The sequence below is a fragment of the Macrotis lagotis genome, chromosome 4, assembly GCF_037893015.1.
Source record: "Macrotis lagotis isolate mMagLag1 chromosome 4, bilby.v1.9.chrom.fasta, whole genome shotgun sequence".
NCBI lineage: Eukaryota > Metazoa > Chordata > Mammalia > Peramelemorphia > Peramelidae > Macrotis > Macrotis lagotis.
Window position 1 is genome coordinate 15,215,777 of NC_133661.1, and position 23,169 is coordinate 15,238,945.

At 35.3% G+C, this 23,169-nt stretch overlaps 1 protein-coding gene across 3 annotated transcripts in view; it reads right to left on the reverse strand.

Moving 5' to 3' along the window:
* Positions 1-23,169, reverse strand: part of PCDH15 (protocadherin related 15) — a 2,110,989-nt gene that overhangs the window by 235,623 nt on the left and 1,852,197 nt on the right. For all 3 annotated transcript variants that reach the window (XM_074232276.1, XM_074232274.1, XM_074232275.1), the window contains 2 exons: positions 3,755-4,060; positions 2,514-2,738 (listed from right to left, as the gene is read on the reverse strand). In XM_074232276.1, the coding sequence (XP_074088377.1) occupies positions 2,514-2,738; positions 3,755-4,060 (531 nt within the window). The remainder of the gene's footprint in view (positions 1-2,513; positions 2,739-3,754; positions 4,061-23,169) is intronic.

Sequence of the window (23,169 nt, forward strand, 5' to 3'; positions counted from 1 at the left end):
ACTGGTATGGGTACCTTGTTTCTCTATTAATTGTAAGAAACAAAAGTAAGCAGTCTGATATATTGAAAGAAACAAAGGGGTAAGGTAGAAGAGATGACTCATTCAACTTTTAAGGAATAAACCTATCTAAGCCCATGTATATCAGTGTGAGTTAACTTTAATAGGTTGTGAGAATTTAGACCCAGTCTGGTAATTACTGTAAGGCACAACTTACACACACAGAAAATACAATACTTGGGGAAATGGCAGTTTCACTTAATATTGTTTCATTGTTTCCTATGTATAAAAAAATAACAAAAAGACATCATCAGATATAAAATGAGGATGTTTTGGTTTTTTTGGTTTTTTGATCAGTTCCAAGACCAGTTCCGGGGGGGCTCTTTAAAAATGTATCCTCCTAGTCAGTCCTAGGAAATGTCAGCAGGATACTGTTGAGGACAGAACATGAAGACTTTCATTTTCCTGGGTTGAACCTGTACCTAAGAACATTGCCTACAAGAAGCAGTTGGGGATCTTGCGATAAAATCTAACCAATCTCTCCTCCGCAAGATAACTGGGCATCATGAACAATAACCCAAATGAGGCAAAAATCAAAACAGTCTTTCTGGATATGTCTAGAAATAGTCTGCTTATATAACATTCAATTCAGTAAAAATCTTTTCTGCTTCCATTGGTTGTCATGAACTTAAAGTGGAAAGGGACCATCAAGTCCATTTTTTTTCATTTTCTGAGAGAGAGAAATGCTGTCCAAGTAGCTTTCAGGAAACTTGAACCAAAGATAGGTTTCCAGCAAAGACATAGAGATTGAAAATAAAAAAGAAAGAGAAAGGAGTATTGCTAGTCTGCAGGATATACTTCATGAGCTAGAAAAAAGTTGGAATCATCTTGAAAAACTGGGTTACAGCCAAGTTATGAAAGTATTAAAATAACAAATGAAGAAATTATGTTTTCCTTCAATGTTATAGGAAGGCAAACTTTTGGAGTGAGGGAATGACGTTATTAGAAATGACCCTAGGCAGGTTACTTAACCCTTTTTGCCTCAGTTTCCTCATCTGTAAAATGAATTAGACAAGGAAATGGCAATTTATTCCAGCATCTTTGCCAAGAAAATGACAAATAGGGTCCCAATAGTCAGAAATGACTGAAAAACAAAAAACTGTGCCAGGGATATTCCTGAAAGAAATACTCTGGGGGATATCAGAAATAGAAATAGAGTGGTGTAAACAGAACTGCTCAAAAAACCGATATAAGATCTTGAATCTAAGCAGTTCTGACACGACAGCAGTTGGGATTCTCTTCTTTGATCAAATTCTCCAGTTGAGCATTGACAGTCCAGCCCTGAGCTATCTTTATTATAAATCACTCTCCATTCTCACTATGGTATAGAAAAATTGACTTCTTTGCTATTCTTTATGTTTGACACTAGGTCATCTCTCTCTCTCTCTCTCTCTCTCTCTCTCTCTCTCTCTGTGTATCTGTGTGTGTGTATGTGTGTGTGTGTCTGTCTGTCTCTGTCTATGTCTCTCTGACTTTTCTGGAACTTATTCTTCCTTCCTTCAGCTTCCTTCAAAACTTGAGCTGAACCATACGCTGATTCAGGTAGCTTTTCTTTAGTTTCCTTCTCGGTTTCTGGTGAAGCTGCTGCCATATTCTTCTGTTCATTTTGAATTTCTTATATGTACATATGTTGCTTTCCTCATATAATATGTCAGGGAAAGCTATTTATTTTCCTAATTTTATCCTCCCACATGACCCACTGCCAAAAACAGAGCAGTGCCTTAATCAATGTTTACTGAATTGAATGGAATAAGCAGAATAACACATAAAGTAAAGTATTGTTAGTCAATCCATCTCCATGAAAACACATGACCCATTAGATACATCTAAATTGATTCATTTCTAAGTGAAAGATTAGAATAAATAATATTTCCTCCATATTTAGTAATGAGAACAACGCCTTTTATAAACCAACCCATTCCGCTCTCCTTCCACTTTATGGTATCATAATCCTGGGTTCTTTCATCAATCATATTCCATCCTGTTCATGTAACTTGCTTTGCTCAGTCATTCCATAACGACTGGACATCATAGAACTATTCTGCAAATTTGTTATCATAGAAAGTTGCCTTAGGTTAGAGATTAAATATCTTATCCAGAGTCAAACAGCTGTCAGAGGTAGTAAATGAACTTGTCTTTCTGACTTAAAAGAATACTCTGTTTACTACTTTCTCTCTTTAAAATCTGTATAGTTGACTTTTTTCATTTTTCTGTATTTGTGATGTGACATAGAGGAGAAAAACCATGACTGAGTTGAGAACATAGCAGAAATACTTCTAACCAATGTTAGAAAAATAAAGAAACATCACAGGAAAATTAACCGAGAAGAGATTTAAGAGATGGGGAAAAAAAAAAGAAACACTAATGGTTAAAAATGAAGAGACCTGCCCAAACACCTTGATTTTGGATATATTTTTTCAAGATGATTTTTTGAGTTTCTGAGATCTCTTGCTTACCTTCACGATCACTGTGACAGTGGCAATGCCTGGGGGCATGGTTCCTCCAATATCAAAAGCTTCCACAAGAAAAGTGATGTAGGCTTCATTCTCTGGAAAAGACTCATAATCCAAACTCTTCAACAGGGACAATTCTCCAGTGAAAGGGTGCAGGGCAAATAAGTGTTTCACTTCTGGACTTCGAATCCGGTAGGAAACATTGGCACCAAGGTCAACATCAGTGGCCTATAATGGGATAATTAGAATAGAGTTTAGATTGGAGGAGTTCAGCCATTGGTGCTGTGGACATTTTCAGAGTTTCTACACAACCATTCAGTTATTCATTCATTCATTTATTCACTGTATGTTGAGAACACAAAGCAGTAACAACAATGAAATACTGTCCCCACCCTCAAGGAATGATATACTATAGTTTTGGGGAGAGGAAAAATACATAGACTAACAAAGGTACTGTTACTAATTAAACTGACAAACAACGACAATAGTAAAACTATTTTAGTGAAAAACAGCATTAAAGATACAACCTTCAGGCTTGGTTTTCTTTTTCAAAACGTATAATTTCACTTTCAAGATAATTTATTCAATGAAATTCCCTACACATTCATTAGATGCCTGCTATGAGCCACAGATTAGGGCTAAAAAATATAAAAATGAAATAGGCCCTGCCTTCAAGCCCCTTGTATTTTGAGGGAAAAAGGAAAGGTTGTGTACACAGTTAGGGAAAAAACAAATATATTAAAGATAAATATAAAGTGAATGCTAAAGTAGGGCAATTAAGAAAGCTATATTGTAGGAGATGGTACTTGGGCTGAACTTTATAGGGATTAATGGAATCCAAGAGGGAGAACCAAGGAAGAGAAAAATGATATCTATATTCTGTTCCCTCAAACTCCAGTTCAACAAATCTGATAATGTTTCCAAAAAGAATAAATTAGGATAGATACTATATTCTAATATATATGTTTATGTTTACATATATACATATGTGTGTTGGAACATAAGTCATCTCTTTACCACTACAATTTGTTTCAGAATTTGTACTTGAATGCCCAAAGGCCATGAGATATGACAGACAATGAATAATTACTTGTAGATTGACTAACATAGTGTGTCCCCAGGCTTTTTATTCTACCATATATACGGGTTCTGTTCATAAATTTCAAGAGGAAAACTAATTAATGGACAAATTAGCTAGGGACATACTGATGTGGGCCTAAAAAATTGTCATTTCTTTCATATACCTCTATTTGAAGAAAGATAGTTCCCGCTGGGAGATTCTCTTCGACAACAACTGTGTAGGTGGAGTTGGTGAAAACAGGGCTATTGTCATCAATATCCAAGACTCTTATTGCCAGGGTCAGTGTTGAATGTCTGGGATGTACAGCTCCATCGGTTGCTATCACTACGAGCTCATAGTAGTCTCTTACTTCACGGTTAAGCTTTACTCTTGTGTAAATAGTTCCATTTGAAGTAATCCAAAAGAGATTGTTGAAATTTCCAAGACTATAATGCACTTGTCCATTTATGCCAGCATCTGGATCTGTGGCCTGAATGCATTGAGAAACAAGGACATTAAAATAACTACAAGAATTATACATTTTTATAAACTACAATAAATGATTTATCTATTTATAACAAATGAAATCAGAACAATGTTAATTTTTAATTATTTTACTTTTGAATGGAAGTGCATTGGACTGTTGTTTAGTTGCTTTAGTAGTATCTGACTCTGTGACTTTATTTTGAGTTTTCTCAGGAAAGTTATTGGAGTGTTTTTCTTTTTCTTCTCCAGCTCATTTTTATAGATGAGAAAACTAAGGCAACGAGGGTTAAGTGCCTTGCTTAGAAACACACAAGTAGCAAAGGCCATATGTGAACTGAAGTCTTCCTGATTCCAGGCTCTGGATTCTCTCTACTTCACCACCAAGCTGCTCTCTCACTATTGATCAGCATATCCTTGACTATTCTCTGGGCTTTTCTGATTTGTCCCTCCTTAGGAAGCTTGGTGAGCTTCCTCCTAGGGTCTCACCATATTGATGACAGACACTGCAGACATAACTATTAGCTTAGCTTAGTGCAATTCATAAGTCGCACTCGTAGGAGATCCATTAGTTTCTGCTGCCTCCAGTTGAACAAGTATCTCTCTATTCAAGTATTCCAGTTTGGGGGGGAGAAAATTAAAAAAAACCCTAAATATCATTGCAACTACACTAATACACATAAAAATAACTTGAATATGGAATGACACGATCAATTAATTTTATTATTTAGACATATTAATGAGTGTAAGTGTGATGTAAGTAAATTGCTCACTCTTTACTATCTACTTAAATTTTACTATCTACTCTAATTCTATTGTCTTTATATATTTTATAACCTTAGTGTGTATCCATATCAGAATCAGTGAATTACAATATTGGTAGGACCCTGTAAATCTCAAAGCAAAATGAAAGGCTAAGAATTTCAGAAATGTATCCAACTCTAATGGTGCAATTCAAATTATTCTCAAAAATAATTGTTTTTTCACCTACATCCCCAATGAGTGACCATCCTTTGCTCAAATTTCAATGAAGGGAACCCTCTACATCAGAGATAGCCAACCTGGTTGACTTCTGAATAGCAATAATTGTTATGGTGTTTTTCTTTGCATCAAGCCTAAAATTTCCTCTTTATGGCTTCCATCCAGTCCTCCTGGTTTTTTCTTTCCTGATCAAGAAGAATCAATAGAATCTCTTGTTTTCATTGCACACTTTATGTCACCTAGACCATTAGTTGCATGAGGGCAAAGCTCATCCCTCATCACTTATCTCTAGGATAGCTGTGAAGATGATGACATTTTGATTAGAGGAGTCTAGTTTAGTTATCAAAGAATAGAAAAATTGCTATGTGTACTAGGAGTCTAAAACATATGAAATCACAGCTCCTTAAACTATAGAAGCATTCATTAATAATTACCATCAGTGACTGAGTGTTTTGTAACAATAATAGTTTGTAAAGTAGCTATAAAGTTATTGGCAATAGATTATACACAATAGGCAACAAAACATTATCCAAATAATATCCCACTGCTTTCTATTGTAAATGTTTGAAAAACAACTGAAATGGGACGTGCCGTAATTTGGTGTTGAAATAAAACTTTCCTGACAAAACTTGTAATGATTAATTCAAAGAAATTCACTTCCTGCCTTTGATCTCTGCCTCTCCAATTTTGGAGCTATCTAGCCTCCAACATATTTATACGCCTATTTTTCCATGTAATTTTCCTGTAAGCTTAATGTAAGGAGAAAATCCTCAAGATTAAAGCAATTTTTATCTTTATGTATTTACCAAATGTCTTTTTAGGAACAATAAAGCTTGCTTTTCAGGTTTCTTCTTAGGAAGAACTCTTCAAGTTTTTCTTGCTAAATGCTGAGTTTTGTCACAAGAATATCCAATTAACATTTGGTGATCATTGTCTGCCTAATCTAACTGTTTATCCTGTAAATTAAAAGGAAATGTCATAGAACAAAAGAAGTGAACGAAGATGAAGGGGAAGAGAAGCCCAGGCATAAAGGCTTTAAAAGAGAGATAAGAGAAAAGCAGGGGAAAATGTTTGAGAATATATGAGAATTATAGAAAGCTGTTTTTTTCTAACTGTTTCTGAGTGAGTTCATACCAATATTATAAAGATTTATTGTAGTAGTTGGAGACTTTCTGTGAGAGATCTGGAAAAACTTGAAATTTTCTTTTTATCATCCCTCCTAACTTTTCCTCTCAGTTATATACATAAGGATGCTCATATATGATATACATTCATTGCAATTGCTTTTTATCTATTATCTATAAGTTTTCTAGATAGATGTCTGTATAAAATCTAGAGAGAGCAGTTTCATGTGCAGGAGCTGCATCTTTTCACTTACTCATTTGGTCCTCTTCACAACAAACATTTAGGAATTGTTCTTTGAGAGGTAACATGGTATACCACATAGAAAACTGGCCTATGCATCAGAAACAGGTATGTTCAAAATTTTCTCTGCCCAATATTAATCAAGTAACCCTTGGTCAAGTCCCTTGATCTCATAGTGCTCCCAAGATTGCTCCAAGGCTAGAGAATTTTCCAAGATTGGTAGAAATTTTATTCACTGAGTGTTTACACCAAAGAAATCATTAGTCTTATCTATTATCAAATGCCTATTACTGAAATGATGCAAGGATTATTTTCTATGTCCAAAATAAGCTGTAATATTTGGTTTTTGATAAAAATATTGAAAAAATGGCAGTTTCTAAACAGGGCAAATGGGGACCTAATGAATAGTAAAAATCACTACTGATCATATCTAGGAGCTACAATCAATCTACAACTTAATCATTCCAAAAGAAATTTCATTCATGAGTTTCTTCTCTTCTAATTTTGATCATTACTTTCATACATTTGGGATATAGCATTTGTAAGCTTCTCTGATCAAAAATATCTTCCCACAGTAGTCAAATTGCCATTGATTAAGCTCTCTGAATGTCATGAGGCTGGTACAAGAGATCTTAATGGTAGAATTTGAATTTGAAATTTATATCCCTTGGTGGGTAGGTTCTGTCACTCTAAGCTCTGCCACTCTAAGCTTTAAGAAGTCAGATGAGTACCTTTAGTATATACAGTAGAAACAGAGAAGGAAAATGGAAGAGTTAGTTTATACTTAACTGTAAACTTGAAACTCTATAGTCACTTTGAACCAAATGGAGATTTGGCTTAAATAAATATTCTCCCAACAGAATCTAAAACCTCAAATAACTGGAATATAAAGTAGGATCAATTGTCATTCAAGAACATTCCCTATTACAAGGCACTGTGTTGTATTTCTTCAAAATAACTGGAATCAATCTTAACAGCTGTGAAATGATAATTATGTATAACTGATGCCAAGGAGAGGGAGAGAAACAAGGAACTTGGCTTGCTGATTTGGTGGTTGTAGAGCCAGAAACACATGGCTGCAAGTATGATAAAGTCACTTCATCTACTTTCATACACCATAGAGTATTACATTGACATTGTGAACACAATGTACAATCACGGGATAGACCATTAGAGTCAGATAATTCTTACTGATATACCACAGCCCAAGAAGTTTTACAGATCTTGGAGAAAGGACCAATTAAAAAGTATCTCAGTTTTAAAAATTCTTCCCTAGTGTTGATTTATTTGTTCCTAGATTTCCTGCTTGAGAGGATCTTAGAGTCAATTTCTTCAGTTTGCAAATGAGGAAACCATCCTAGAGAAAAAGTGAAGAGACTTTCCTAAAGTTATCCAGGAAGAAATGAAATTCTAATTCATGTTTTCTGACTGTAAATTAAGTGTTGAGGGGCCAGCTCCTGGGAGTGATTTACACATATCTTTGGTGACCTTTTCCATCAGAGATATGTATGTATTCTTGCTCATTAAATGGATTTGTTGGCTCTCCAGTGAACCCTGACCTGGGACAATCCGTGGCTCTGGAGGTGGTTGTAAAAGGATTTTCTGACAAGGAAGTATGCAGATTTTTAAGAATAAATATTGTAAATTTGCCCAAGAAATTGTGAAACTGGGTCTCTTTTAACCAGTCATACTTGAGATAAGTTTTTTTTGTAAGAAGTCTGAGTTTCCAAGAATAAACTAGTAGAGCTGTATCATGACTTTGTGTGTATGTCTCTATTTAACTCGACTCTCGAGGAAATCAATGTCCAGACCCACATCAGAGCTATTGTGGGTGATAAATAAGATTTTTTTTTCCATTGTGCAATTTAAAAACATATTTCCATTAGTGATTCATTTCCTTTGATCTTGGAGGAAAAATTAGAAGATTATATTTAAAATTCCTTAAGGGCATATTATAAAGTTATTAGCTAATGACATTTTTCCACCTAGCTTCCTTCCCTAACCCCCCCTCCCCTTGATAGAAGTAACCTGATATAGGTTACACATGTACAATCAATCATATTGAACATATTTCCATACTAGTTATGTTGTTAAAGAAGAATCAGAACAAAAGAGAGGAAAAAGGGAGAAAGAAAAAATAGATTAAAAATGCAAATAGTATGCTTTGGTCTACATTCAGACTTTGTGGTCCTATCTCTGGATGTAGATGATACTTTCCATCACAAGTCTTTTAGAATTGTCTTTGTTTATTGTATTACCATGAAGAACTAAGTCTCATAGTCGATCATCACACAATGTTGCAATTAATATGTACAAAGTTCTCCTGGTTCTACTCAGTTCTCTTAACAACAGTTCATATAAGTCTTTTCAGGTTTTTCTGATATCCATCTGCTCATGATTTTTTTCCAGAACAATAGTATTCTATCATATTCATATGCCTGAATTTCTTCAGCCATTCCCAAACTGATGGACATCCCTTCAATTTATAACTCTTTTCAACTGCAAAAAGATCTGCTATAGTTTTTGTCCATTTGGATCTTTTTTCCCTTTTTCACATTATCTTTGGCATATAGAACTAGAAGTGGTATTGCTGGATCAAATGCTATACACAGTTTTATTGCTCTTTGGGGATAGTTCCAAATTGCTCTCTAGAATGATTGAATCAATTGAGAGCTCGCCAAATAATGCATTAATGTTCCAGTTTAACCATATCCCATTCAACACTGACGTTTTCCCCTTATTTGTCAAACTAGGCAATCCAATTCATGTGTGGTAGTATCTCAGAGTTGTTTTAATTGCATTTCTCTAATCAATAATGATTTAGAACATTTTTCCATATGACTACACATAGGTTTAATTTCTTCATATGAAAACTGCCTGTTCCCATGTATCATTTGACCATTTCCCAATTGGGCAATGACTTTTATTCTTTTATATTTGACTTAGTACTCTATATATTTTAGAAATTAACCTTTTTCCAGAAAAGTTAACTGTGAAAATTGTTTCCAAGACTTATGTGTTCCTTTTTATCTTGATTGCATTGATTTTATTTGTTCAAAAAACTTTTGATTTTAATTTGGATTGACCATATTTATGGAGAAAACATAGTAGTTATTTTCTTGGAACCTGATAACCCAGTAGAAATTGAACTTGGAAGAGGAATTCTAAAGTATATGTACATAATTATTCATTTAAAACATATCATTTATTAAATATCTACATACCAATGTATTATAATCATCCCTGGATGACAAAGTACAGCAAATTCTCAAAGTATGGAAGACTTAACTATAATTAAGAGAACATTTGCAGGTGTTTATTATGCACAAGGTATTGTGCTGGGTATGAAGGATAAAAAGACAGGACAGAATCATTCCCTACCTTCAGGGAGATTCCATTCCTCTGGCATAGTGGCAAGCCTAGACTAGAATATGAGCAAATGAGAGATAACAAACTCCTTAGGAAAATATAAATTGGGAGGTTGAATTTCCTCTTGGAATATTTTTTATGGAGGAGATAGCCACTAAACTAAGACATAAAAGATGACATTATGAAAAATTGAAGGTAATTCAGTCTAGAAAATGGTAATAGGTCAAATACATGTAAGAGGTGGTGGAATGATTAATTGGCTGAATAATTAGTAATCTCTATTATCTGGAATTTAGTTATAGCATAGAAAATTTGTCTTTTGCTCTATTTGGGGGAAATACCACTGAATGTTTGCAAGTTCAGGAGTGACATGGCCTGTCAAATACTTAAAAAATTATTTGTGATATACAATTCACAGCCTAGTTTAATAGTTTCCAAGAACAGCTCAAAATCCATTATGCCATGTTTCTTTCATTAATTGCCTATAAAATAATGTAATATTATGCAATACAAGAACTATAAAAATGATAGATTGTCCAAGAAGACAATGGGGACATAAAGTATAAGGGTATGAAATTTATCCTGAATCATCTTTTCCATACTATAAGGTGCCAATATTAGACTATGGTTTTAAGACAAAAGTAAACATGTTAGTTAAGGAGAAACAGTGCTTAAAAATGACTCCATATGTTCACATTGGTATGAGGGTTTGGGGATGGTTTAATTTAATTAGTTTGTGTTTGTTTTGTTCAAGAGGGTTTGGGGAAAAAATGAGCCAAGGGACATGAGTAGATGAGCAACAGTATACACTAAGTAGGGATAAAGTTTTGAAATCTCCCAAGAGTTTCTAATTGAATCTTGTTCTTTCCATTTCTGGAGCATGAATTCCCTCCACAACCTTCTTTGACAGGTGTAGGTGGTCATTCAGGTGCTCTGGCTGAGTACTTTTTACACTGAAAATGTCACCTGTTCATCAGATGACTCATCCCATTCTTGAATGGTTAGGATCTGAGGAGCCTATTGATTGAATAATTTTGTCTTTAGTTCTCAAAGAGGACCATGATACTAGGAAGGTGTTATTATGATTTGCAAGTGAATCGAATTTATGTGAGGCAGGAGTGTACAAAATTATTAACCTCATTGTCGCCTCTAGATCTCTATCCAGTGGAAAGGACTAGATTAGAATGACTCAAGAGAGCCCAGGAATCAGTAAAAGACTTTAAACATTGTAAAGTCTTTCTTAGGTCATAGTAGAATTGAGTCAATATTTGTCCAGTGATTAAGATTAGGTGAGAAATGAGGCAGGGTGGTATCTTTTATTTAGTCAAAAATATCAGTCTGGGAGGGGAAGACCCTCAGGATTTCTGGTCAAAACAGAAACAAACTACTATTTATTCTCTCTCAGAGCAATTAGAACCCAAACAATGACCAAGTAAAGCTTGTGTTGGCATGAATTACTAGCCAATCAATGAGAGTCAGAATGATTTGGCTTTAGGCATGGTCTTTAAGAAATAAATCTAGCATGTAAATGCCAAGATATTTTCTGAGGTTTCAGTGATTAAAATTTATAATCCTTTGAGCAGAGCACTCAAGATAAGAGCATGATTCTCTATATGGAGAGTGGGGGAGGGGAGAGAAGGAGGAGGAAGGAAAGAATGAATGAACTGGGTTGCTCAACCAGAACTGACCAGTTGGATCCCCAGTGGGGCAACTAAACTAGGTAAAAATTGATGTTTGTCCTCCATTATCCAAGAGGAACAAAGTATTGGAAAGGTGATGTCCTGACTTACAAATGAACTGGATTTAAGTGGGGCAGGACTTTGCCTGTCTGTCTCTCTCCTCCAGAGAAATCCAGGACCTTGGAAAGTTCTAAATCTGGATGACTGGAGATGGTTCTCCTGAGAGATCTTAATTGAATTGCCCTAGGTCACAGAGGTAGCAAGTTGCAGAATGGGGATTCAAACTGATGTTCTTTGATTCCAAGTTTTATTTTCTTTTTCCTTTTCATTGTACCATACTGTCTCTCAATTTTTAGGTTTATAGGATCATAGACTTCAAGGTAGAAGGAACCTTACAGATGATGAAAGCCAGTCTAGATATTATACCTGGAAGAGGATGGCTTAGAGATGACATCTTAGTTCCTTTGCCAATCAACAATTCCACAATTCAATATATTTAAATAATTATATCATATATGAAAGGAGGAGACCTCAAATTTGGATTTAGGATTGTGAGAAAATGGGAGTCCGGAGAGAAGACTTGCCCAGAATGTTCTACAACAAAATCCCATATGTTCTAGCTTTGCCCCACTTCTTTTTGCATTTTTATAACTCTTAGACAAACAGCATAATCCCATTTCTCAAGAGTGATCCCTCAACTATTTCATATAACTAATTGGTTAATTCAATTCATCTGAGTTAAACATATACGATTCCTTTTTTTTTAATCCCTTGTATGTTATGGAGCAACTGAGTGGCTTAGTGAACAGTGTGCCTGGTCCCAGGAAGTCTCATTTTCCCAAGTTCAAATCTAGTCTGTCATGACTAGCTGTGTCACCCTGGGCAAGTAACTTAGTCCTATTTGCCTCAGTTTCCACATCTGTAAAATGAGTCAGAGAAAGAAATAACAAACCACTCTAGTATCTCTGCCAAGAAAATCCCAAATGGGTTCATAAAGAACTTGACACAACTGCAAAACAACTGAACAACATGACATGGTCTCTAAACTCTTTAGCATTTTCTTCTCCTTCTTCATATTCTTTCTAGTTTTCCAGATTAATTTGGAAGGCCATAAGGGTCAAACAAAGAAAATGTAGGCCACTCAGCATGGCCTTTATGAACTATAGTCATGTATCCCTCCCTATGTCAGCTTTAAACCTCTAGTAAAGGAAAGAGTTTTGATTAGGAATACATTTGGCTGTGAAAACATGTTTATCAAAATAACCTGACTGTTCAACACTGAGGAGGGGGATGTGGCAAAGGAGGGTGGAAGGGAATTTTGTAACTTAATTTTATACATATATATATATATATGCATATGGATGATAATAAATAAATAATTTTTTAAAAAAAGAGTACATTTGTTTCTTTGCACCTGCTTCTTATGATTTACAGAATCTCAAAGCCAGAAGGGGCCTTAGAAACAATTGTGACCAAGTCATAATTGAAGAAGTATTCCATAGCTGAATAAATATCTCCAACACAAGTGGTTAGACAACCTTTGCTTGAACAGTAAGATGAGCCCCATTCCTTCTCAAGGCAGTACACTCTACTTTTGAATAGTTTTAATTGCTAAGAAATTTTCAGTGTCTCAAGTCTAAATCTTCCTTGCTGTAACTTCTAGTCATTTTTCCTGGTTCTGCTCTCTGAGGCCAAGTACAATGAGGTTACCTCTTTCACATGGCATCGTTTCTGAGTCTTTTCTTCCCCCAAATCAACTTTATTCATTCCTTTCACATATCTTCACAATGTAGGGAAATTCATAATTATTCAATGCTACATTTTGGGAGAGGGGCCCTTATATCTTCCTATTGACTACTCTGAAAGACCCAAGACTCTAATTTACTCCTAAGGGTAGGATGTGATATGCATTTCTTTCTTGAAAATCTTAGCAGTAATGAAAGAAATATTGAAGTAAAAATAGGAAAGAAAACAATTAGTCAATTGGGCAACAGGGACTGGGGAAATGAAGCAGTATGTTTTGTTTGCCTTTATAAATGAATTTTGAGACATTTGGCAAGATAACCCAAAATAAAACCTTTTATCAGCAGTACTGTCAAGAAGTTTATATTGATGCTTAATATCCAGCAAAGGTGCTCAGTATGTGATGCTATAATGAAACCATTTATCTTCCTAGAAATCAATTAAAAGTTAATTAAAATTGTTAATAAGAAAAATCACACATTTCTTTCCCTCTTGTAGTACATCAAAGCAATAAATAGCCATAGCAGCAACTTTATAATGATATGTCTGTAGTTAACTTGTCCTCGTAATCAACATCTTACTATGAGGCCTGAACTACAGATGCTGATTTTGCAGTCATTTTTATTAGAAAGTAGGTTGGCCACCACTGAGTAGATCAAGACCTTTTTGGATGAGATACTGGAAAATCAGCAGCAAAAGGCATGGGGAAGAAAGTTTAGTGTCTTGAGAAATCTAGTATGGGAAAGCTGATGTAGAACACCACTGCTTCGTTTTAGGAAAACAATAGTCCAAAGAGGAGCACACACTTCAGAGGGGCTGGAAGTACCCTCTAATTCTATGATTATGTGCTCAAAAAAGGCTTATTTCAAAAATTTCTATTAATCTCAGAAAGAATCACCCATGGTACATGGCAAAGTCTTGCAAAAATGATTATTGACATTGTGACCTCTTTTCATTAGTCACTTGTATATGGCTATGCCTTTGGTTCTACTAACTGGACAGAAAAAAGAAAAGGAACATCTTAGGTGCTGATTTTCTTGGATAGGTATTGGGCTCTGTTATACCAGCTCTCCTAGATTAGATTCCTTCAGAGATTAACTTCATAGCATCAACTTTGTCAATGACTGGCAATGTCACCTCCCTAAAGGAAAAATTTGGAGGAACATAGTGATTATAATGACATCCCCCCCCAAATGTTCTTCCTTTCATCCTAATTATTTCTGTGGCACTACCTCCTCCTCCATTGTTTTATTTTATCTTTGTTACTTCCCAGTCCTTTCAACACCTGTCCTATCCAGCTTCCAGATCCTGTCAATTCTGTTTCTTACATTTCTCAAATCCCTTCTTTCTTCTCCACCCTCCACTCTCTCTAAACCAAATGCAAACTCTTTACCTCCTACGTAAGCTGAATTTCTCCAGAAAATCAAAAATTATCAGAAACGTCTAAATTTTCTTCCAATATTTGGATCAAGAAATTGCTGGGGGGGGGGCGGACTCAGGATATCAAAACATCTCTCTGCCTTCCAAATACATATATCAGGGTTGAGAAAAAGGCAAGTAAAGTTTATGTGATTGATCCATTTGAGGACAACAATCTATACTCTCTCCTCACCAGACATGTCACAATCATGTCAAAAGATATTGACCTAGGAGTGGCTAGGTGGCACAGTGTATAAAGCACTGGCCCTGGAGTCAGGAGTACCTGGGTTCAAATATAGTCTCAGACACTTAATAATGACCTAGTTGTGTGGCCTTGGACAAGCCCCTTAACTCCATTTGCCTTGCAAAAACCAAAAAAAAAAGATATTGAACCATCATGCCATAGATAGGGAGAATGTGTTAAACTACATCATAATGGGGAACTTTCATCCATATCAAAATAGGAAAAGATAAATGTCTTCTTATTATGGGTAGTTTTGCATGTTAGATATTTTGATACAGTAGATAGGTTACTGAATTTGGAGTCGTGCTATAACCCTCATTCTAGGAATAGGCCTCAAACAGTCTATCAATGACATGTTTACACTGTGACTTGGAGCAGGTTAGTTTTGGATCTTAATGTCCTTAGCTATCAGATGAGAGATTTGGACTAGATGGGCCATGAAGAACCTTCCAGGACTAGATTTCTGGCCTCGGAACATTGCTACTCTTGTTATTATCATTATTTTGGAACAGCTCATAGGACCATGGATTTAAAACCAAAAGGAATCTTGAAGATCAACAACAAATACTTATCAAGGACTGATTTTGCACTACCATTGTTGCTGTTCAGTTGTGTTTGATTCTTTGTGACTCCAAGAAGCAAAACACAATGGACCCATCTATCCTCTACTATCTCAAGGGATGTCTAAGTTCATATTCACTGTTTTGACTATACTATCTATCCCTCTCATCCTCTACCATCTCATTTTCTCTTGACTTTAATCTTTCCCAACAACAGGGATCTTTGTCAATGAGGTTCATTTTCTCATTATGTGACTAACATAATTAAGATTTACCTTCTGTATTTGACTTTCCCAGAGAAAAGTCCGAATTAATTTTTTAAGTGTTGACTGATTTGACTTCCTTGCTGTTCATTTGACTCTCAAAAGTCTTATGTACCCTACATTAATTCAAAAATACTGAGTGGTGCTGAGCTTTTTTTTTTAATAATCCAATCATCTGTCATATGTTGCTACTGGATAAACTGTGGCTTTGACCATACTAATCTCTAAGATGATGCCAAAATTTTTCTTCCAAGGAGCAAGCATCTTTTAATTTTGTAATTGCAGATACCATCTGCAGTGATCTTTGAGTCCAAAAATATAAAATCTGACACTGCTTCTGTTTCTTCTTCCTTTATTTACCAACCAACCAGCTGCCAAGATCTTAATTTTTTTAATGTTACGCTTCAAGCCAACTTTTACAGTCTCCGCCTTCACCCTCATCAGGAGGCTTCTTAATTCCTCTTCACTTTTTGCCCTCAAAGTCCTATCTGTATATCTGAGATTATGGATATTTCTACTGATGCCTTTTAAATCAGTCAGTCGTCCATTTTGTATGGTGTGCTCTGCCTAAAAGTTAAATAATTAAGGTGAAAATATACAATCTTGTCATACTCCTTTTCCAACCTTAAACCAATCACTTGTTCCATGTGCAGTTCTAATTGTTGCTTCTCGGCCTGGATACGGCTTCCTCAGGAGACAAGCAAGATGATCCGAGGATCTTCGAGAAAGATGCATTCAAGGTTCCCACATAGGGGAAACGAATAATAAAATGATCTGTCCTACTTCTTATAAAAGGTCACACACAAAACTATTGTTCCATTCCCCAGCGCATCTGAAAAATATCTTAGAGTTTGTCTGGTTTGTAAATTCACTTCAAATCAACATTATAGTATGACAGTGGAGGAAGCCAATGTTTTCTTACATAGCCTCCAGGAGAAGCATTGAGTCCAATCCATAAATTGGTAAGCAAGCATGCTTTGCTTCCTATGGAGCTATGGAACAGGGACTGTGGATAAATGATGAAACAAGCTCTCCTTGTGAGTATCTTAAAGTCTAAAGTGCTAGACTAAGGAAGGGGGGGGTGTCTCATTCTCCCCCATTTACCAAACAGTTTTGTGATAGTTCCCCACTCTGCATACTGTACACCATCCTCTATCTCTTGGTAGCTTTCTTGCATTTTTGGTTTTTGCAAAGCAGTGGGGTTAAGTGACTTGCCCAGGGCCACACAGCTAGGTAACTATTAAGTGCCTGAGGTCAAATTCAAACTCAGATCATCCCGACTCTAGCCACTCACCACCTACCGGCCCCATATCCTGCATTTCTGAAGTGTTCTCTGCCTCTTGGATTTCCTGGCTTCATTGAGGTCTCAGCTAAAGTCTATTCTTCTATTTAAAATAATCATCTTTGATCTCCCTTAAGGCACATGCCTTTCCTCAGATTTGCCCTGTATACATCTTATTTGTACATAATTATTTGCATGTTGTCCCATGAGCTATTTGATAGCAGACTGTTTTGGTAGGACTTATCATACTGTCTGATACATAAGAGTGGTTTAATAAATATTTGATGACCTAATCTGATTTGACAAAAATCTGATCTTGTCAAATAATATATGCATTATGGGATTTAATTCCAAGATTCCTATTTGAGGAAAGAATTTTTCAGGCTAAATGTGTCTATAAAAGGACAATGACAGTGAAGGACTATTGCCATTATCTCATATGCAAATAACCAATATGTTGACATTGCTGAGGAGCAAATTGGGGCTCAACAGAGTCTGGGAGGAGGAGATGGGGATATATGTATGTATATGATTAAGTAAATGTATATATAACTTTTCTAACAATTAGAGCTGCCTCAAAGTGGGATGGACTGACTCACAAGGTAGTAGGCTCCTCCCCCACTATAAAGGTCTGGATGTCCAAAGATTAGGGATATTTTAGAGGCAGCAGAGTGCTCAATTAGCGGCAGGATAGCCTTACTTTATTTCTTGCCTCAGACATTTATTAGCTTTGTAACCCTGGACAAATATCTTCACCTCTCTGGATCTCAGTTCCCTCTTGTGTAAATAATAGCCTCTAGTTCGAAGGTTGCTATGAAGAATAAAAGAAAAGTGGAAAAGTTTTGAAATTCTTAAAGTACTAGGCAAATATGAATAATTATTATTGCAAAGATCATATCTGATTTCAGATACGAAAAGGCTGGGATAAGGGATCTTAGATTTAGTTTTTTGAAAACATCTTTGAGGTCATTCAGTTTCTTACTTTTAAAGGAAATCAAGAGTGAACAAATGACTTGATTGGTTAATTGAGATTCAAAATCTAGTCTTCCTGACTCTAGCTCCAGGTTTTACTATATTATATTACATTATATTATATTATATTATATTATATTATATTATGTTATGTTATGTTATGTTATGTTATGTTATGTTATGTTATATTATATTGTAATTGCTGAACAACTTGAGGTTCATCCATTTTGAGAGTCTGAGTATACCAGTGATGGATGGACCATGTCAGTTGAAACTCTAAGGTAGTATAGTCAAGTCACTACTGATTTTTCCTATAGAAATAAATAAGCAGAAGGTAGATGCTGAGATTGCGGGATGCCACCATTGCCCTCATCTGGATTTCCAAATTGAACTAACTTGAAGGTACAAGTAGAACCATTGAGGGCAGCTGTGGAGCAGAGTCAGTTACACAATCATACGTAGTCTCTTAGCGTGTCAATGAGGATGAAGTGAATATTGAAATAAATCACTATATATCAAGAAAGGATGTTATTGTTGAAAAGGCATTCCTATTTCACAGAAAAATAAGCCTCCTGTGTGTTGTGCATAAAATATTCACTTCTATGGAGACAAATTCTGACTTTGTAACATCTTTTGTTATTTTGTTATTACCCTCCAGGTAATACCAGAAGGTTTAAAGTCATCAGTGAATAAAAAGTGAACATTGACAACATCCGTTTTCTACCCTGCTAAGATGCTGTTATCTTTACCAAGGATGATAGACAAGATGAAAGCCCTGTAGAGTTAATACAATCATGTTCAGCTCTAATCACTGGTTTTAAAACCAGAATCCCTGTGCTGTTGTGCTTTATTAAAGTCTACTTGAGTCCATGCTCATGCAAACCTATCCTTGCAGTAAAAGTAATGGAGCTGTCTTAAAAAGAGGTAAGGAGAATGTTCCAAATTGGGGACCATATTTGTGTTCTTGGATCCGAGGTGCCATCTAAGTGTACACTATTTTGACGTGCAAATAGAGCCTCTCCTTGTCTCACCTTTGCCACAAAGTATTCTCAGATATTGTTCCATAAAATAAATCTTCTTTTCCAACAAGACTAATAATATCCCTAGAAGGAAAGGGCTCCCAACCAAGTATCTGGAACAAGTAACAATGGATAATCTCAGTCCACTTGCTTCATTTCCCTGACTTGCAAAATGAGAAGTGAGCACTAATATTTCATTCTTTACTTCATATAATTAGCGTTCAACATAATGCTTGGAACATAGTAGGTGTGTTGATTGATGATTGATTTCAAAGATACCATTTAATGATTCTTTGATGCTAATAATTCAGATATAGCTATGGTAATGTGGATTAACATTTATATGGTACAAGGTGCATATTATGCCATTTAAACAAAGCATAAAAAACTTTGATGTAGGAACCATATATAAGATTGTTCTCATTTTATCAAGGAGGCTTAGAGAGGGTAAATGACTTGCCCATATTGCATTTCTAATTAAAGTATCACAGGAAAGATTTGGACCGTTGTCCTTATCGAAAGTAGTCTTTTTACCATGATAATTCTTATCACAAAAACAACCTTTAAAATTAGTGCCTCCTGGAATTCCTCCCTAAATTACAGAGAATGGGTTCTCATAGGTTATCCCAGAGGACAAGAATGACATGGTTCTATAATTTGAAATTTCTACCAGGAGTCTTAAGAAAAATTCTCTTTGTTGTATCAGAAGTAGTCAAATTTAATTTAATTTAATGTTTGTTCTTCATTCTTGAGAAGACCATGGCATCGGGGAGGTGATTCCATGGAAGGCACATGAATTGGATAATTTTGATGAGAGGGGTACTGCGCTAAGTCACCAACCTTTCTTTCTGCTCCAGAACTAATTGGGTCTAGGGGCCAGACAGGAATCAAGACAATTGGAAATGGTCCGGGATGAGAGGCAATCAGAGTTAAATGACTTAACCAGCCCAAGTAAGAATATAGAGACAAATCTGCCCGTCAAGTACTCAATTATTTTAGGGGTGATGATGAAATAGCCAAAACGACTATCAGTATCTTGGGACTCTTCTTATCCATAGTGAAGGGGGAAGCATAAAAAAGGAACAAAGGATTCTTTCATCACACAGAACTTGAGATGACTATAAATGTTCAGATCAATATTTGTTCATTCATTTAATAAAAATTTAAGTGTCTGCGATTAGGCAGACACTATTAAGAGTTGGAGATACAAAAAAAGCAAAATATATTCCCTCTCCTCAAGAAGCTTACAACCTAAATAAAAATACAACACACAAACAGATATATACCAACAAGCTATGTACTAAATAAAAAAGAAAACTATAAAAAGGGAAAGCTCTAGAATCAAGAGGGATTAAGGAAGGCTTCCTATAAAAGGTGGGATTTTAACGAATTTCCCAGAGAATACCTTAGAGTGAAGGAAGGAAAGCTTTGCCAGCATGGGAGAGAGCTAGAGAAAAATGCTCAAAGTCAAGAAATGGAGAGTCTTGTTTATGGATCAGCCAGTAGACCAGTGTCACTGGACTGAAGTGTATGTATATATATATATATATATATATATATATATATATATATATATATATATACACACATACATATATATAATAGGGAGTGAACTATAAGAAAATGGAAAAGGTAAGAGGAAGAAAGGTGATGAAGGACTTTGAATGCCAAATGTCTTTGATCCAAGAGGCTAAAGGAAGCCACGGGAGTTTGCTGTGTAGGGGAGAGTAGAGATATGGTCAGAACTGTATTTTAGTTAAATTTTTTTATTCACTGAAGGATGTATTGGAGTGGGGATTATTTGAAGCAGGGAAACCCACTGGTAAACTATTTCAATAGTCCAGTATTGAGGTGATAAGGCCTGCAGCAGAGTGTGGTAGTGTCCAAAGAGAGAAAGGGAGGTATTCAAGAGTTGTTGTAGTGATCAAATTGACAGACCTTGGCAACAACTTTGATAGTGGGGTGGTGGTGGTGAGAGAGAAGGAGGAATTCAGGATAACTTCTAAGTTATGAAGGAACTGGAAGCATTGGGTTGCTCTCTATAGTAACTGGTTAAGGGAGGCAGAGATTTAGGAGAAAAATAATGAATTCTGTTTGGAATATACTGAATTTAAGATATCTGCTGGACATCAAATGTGAGATGTCTGAAATGCAGTTAGAGAGACGAGAATGGAGGTTAGAAGAGAGACTGGAGCAAAAAAGTAAATTAGGGCATCATTGAATAGTTAGATAAAAATAAAGAATTATCAGCATAGAAGGATAGCTATGAATAGTGTGTTAACCTATAGAAATAGATTTGAAATACAGCAATTAATATAGGAATTTCTAGATATGTGGGTACTGATAGAAACATATACACATATGTGCATAATGTTTGTCCTTTATTTTCAAAGAAGACAATAACATATGGAAGGTGATGCCATGACAAGTGCATGGATTGGATTTCAGGGTGGGGGTGTTGTGCTAAGTCACCAGCTTCACTTTCTCCTCCAGAGCTATCTGTTCTAGTGGCCAGGTATGAATCAAGATGACTGGAGATGTTCCTGGATGTAAGGTGATCAGGGTTAAGTGACTTGTCCAAGGTCACAGAGCTGGTAAAGAGTCACGAGTTTGAGGCTGGATTCAAACTCCATATCTATCTATCTAGATATATATTGATATATATATATATATAGATATAGATTATATATACACACACATATATAGATATAAAGATATATAAATGTGTGTTTGTATACACATATTTGTCATCTACAAACACACAATGTACACAATTCAACTCTAGCTATAGCAGTTCACTGAATAAGAGCTAAATTTGTTTGTGTGTGTGTGTGTGTGTGGTCACATCATGGAGAAATCAGCATAAATTACACAAATTGTGCAAACCCCATAGAGGAAGATAAACGATAAATTTGAGTAGAGTAGACTCTGCTAACAATTGAAACAACTTGTGCAAAGAAACTTTCAATTCTGGAAAATGAAGAAAGAAAAGTAAAGGCCTTAATTCAGGCACTAATTCTGATAAAGTTTAAAGAACTGGGGCCAGACCCTTGATCTATTCTTTAAATAAGCTAATATGGAAGTCCAGGGAAAACAATTCTAGATTATAAACTCATTTGCAAACTATTATGGAAAATGATTCATAAGGATGACTACCATGACTTCTCTGTTGCCCAACTCTCCCATTGCTCCCAAGGTGACACCATCTTGGAAGCAATGAAGAAACAATAAAAAAATCATTGAATATTTTTCAGAATAACATTCAGACCCAACCCCTATGAAAAAGAAAGTTCAAATCAACAAAGATGGATTACTTTGGAAACCTATTGATGTCAATGCCACATCAAGAGAAATTTTCAATATAACTGGTAGGTTTTTAAAAAGTGAAATGACATAAAGCTAGATGATTATCCAGGACTTTAAACTAATGGAGCTCAAACTATGACAAGAAGAAATGGAGGTCACCAAGCATGAATTAAAAGTTTGACCCCTAGTGCAATCTGGACACATCTTAGTCTTCACATACAATCACTTTTATTGAGCCATATCAATGAGGAGCTACATCTAGGTTTTTTCACATTGTTAGGAGAATAATCAACTTTATAAAGAAAGAAAGTCCATTAAAAAGAAAGCTCTTTGCCAAATTGTGAAAAGATATGGGGTCAGAGTATAGGGCATTTTATGCTATTGTGAAATACATAGCTTTTCTTGTGTGAAAGACATTTCAAAAGGATTTGGAGTGAAAAGGAGTAACGTCATTTTCTTAGTGATCACAATAAAACTAAAAGAAAAAAATTTACGACCAAAAGTTCCTCTTGGAACTTGAAATTTTTTAGACATAGATATTTTGGGAAAGCTCAATATTCCAAATCAATAAATTTAATGTTCTCAAATTTATACCCTGATCCAGAAAAATAAAGTGACTTCCTGTATGATAAATGTAGCTTGGATAATAACTTTATAAGACACAATTTTGAAATTAATAGGAGAGGAAATACATACTCATTAATTATTTGACTTTTTGAGAAGCAATTCTCTTTAAAACAGATATTTTATTTTCATTTTCTAATTACATATATAGTTTTCAATATTCATTTCTGTAAGATTGTGAATTTCACAAGTTTATCTTCTTCTTCTCCTTGACAGTGAGTAACCTAACATAGGTCATATATGTACAATCATGTTAACCCCATTTCCTATTAATTATGTTGTGAAAGAAG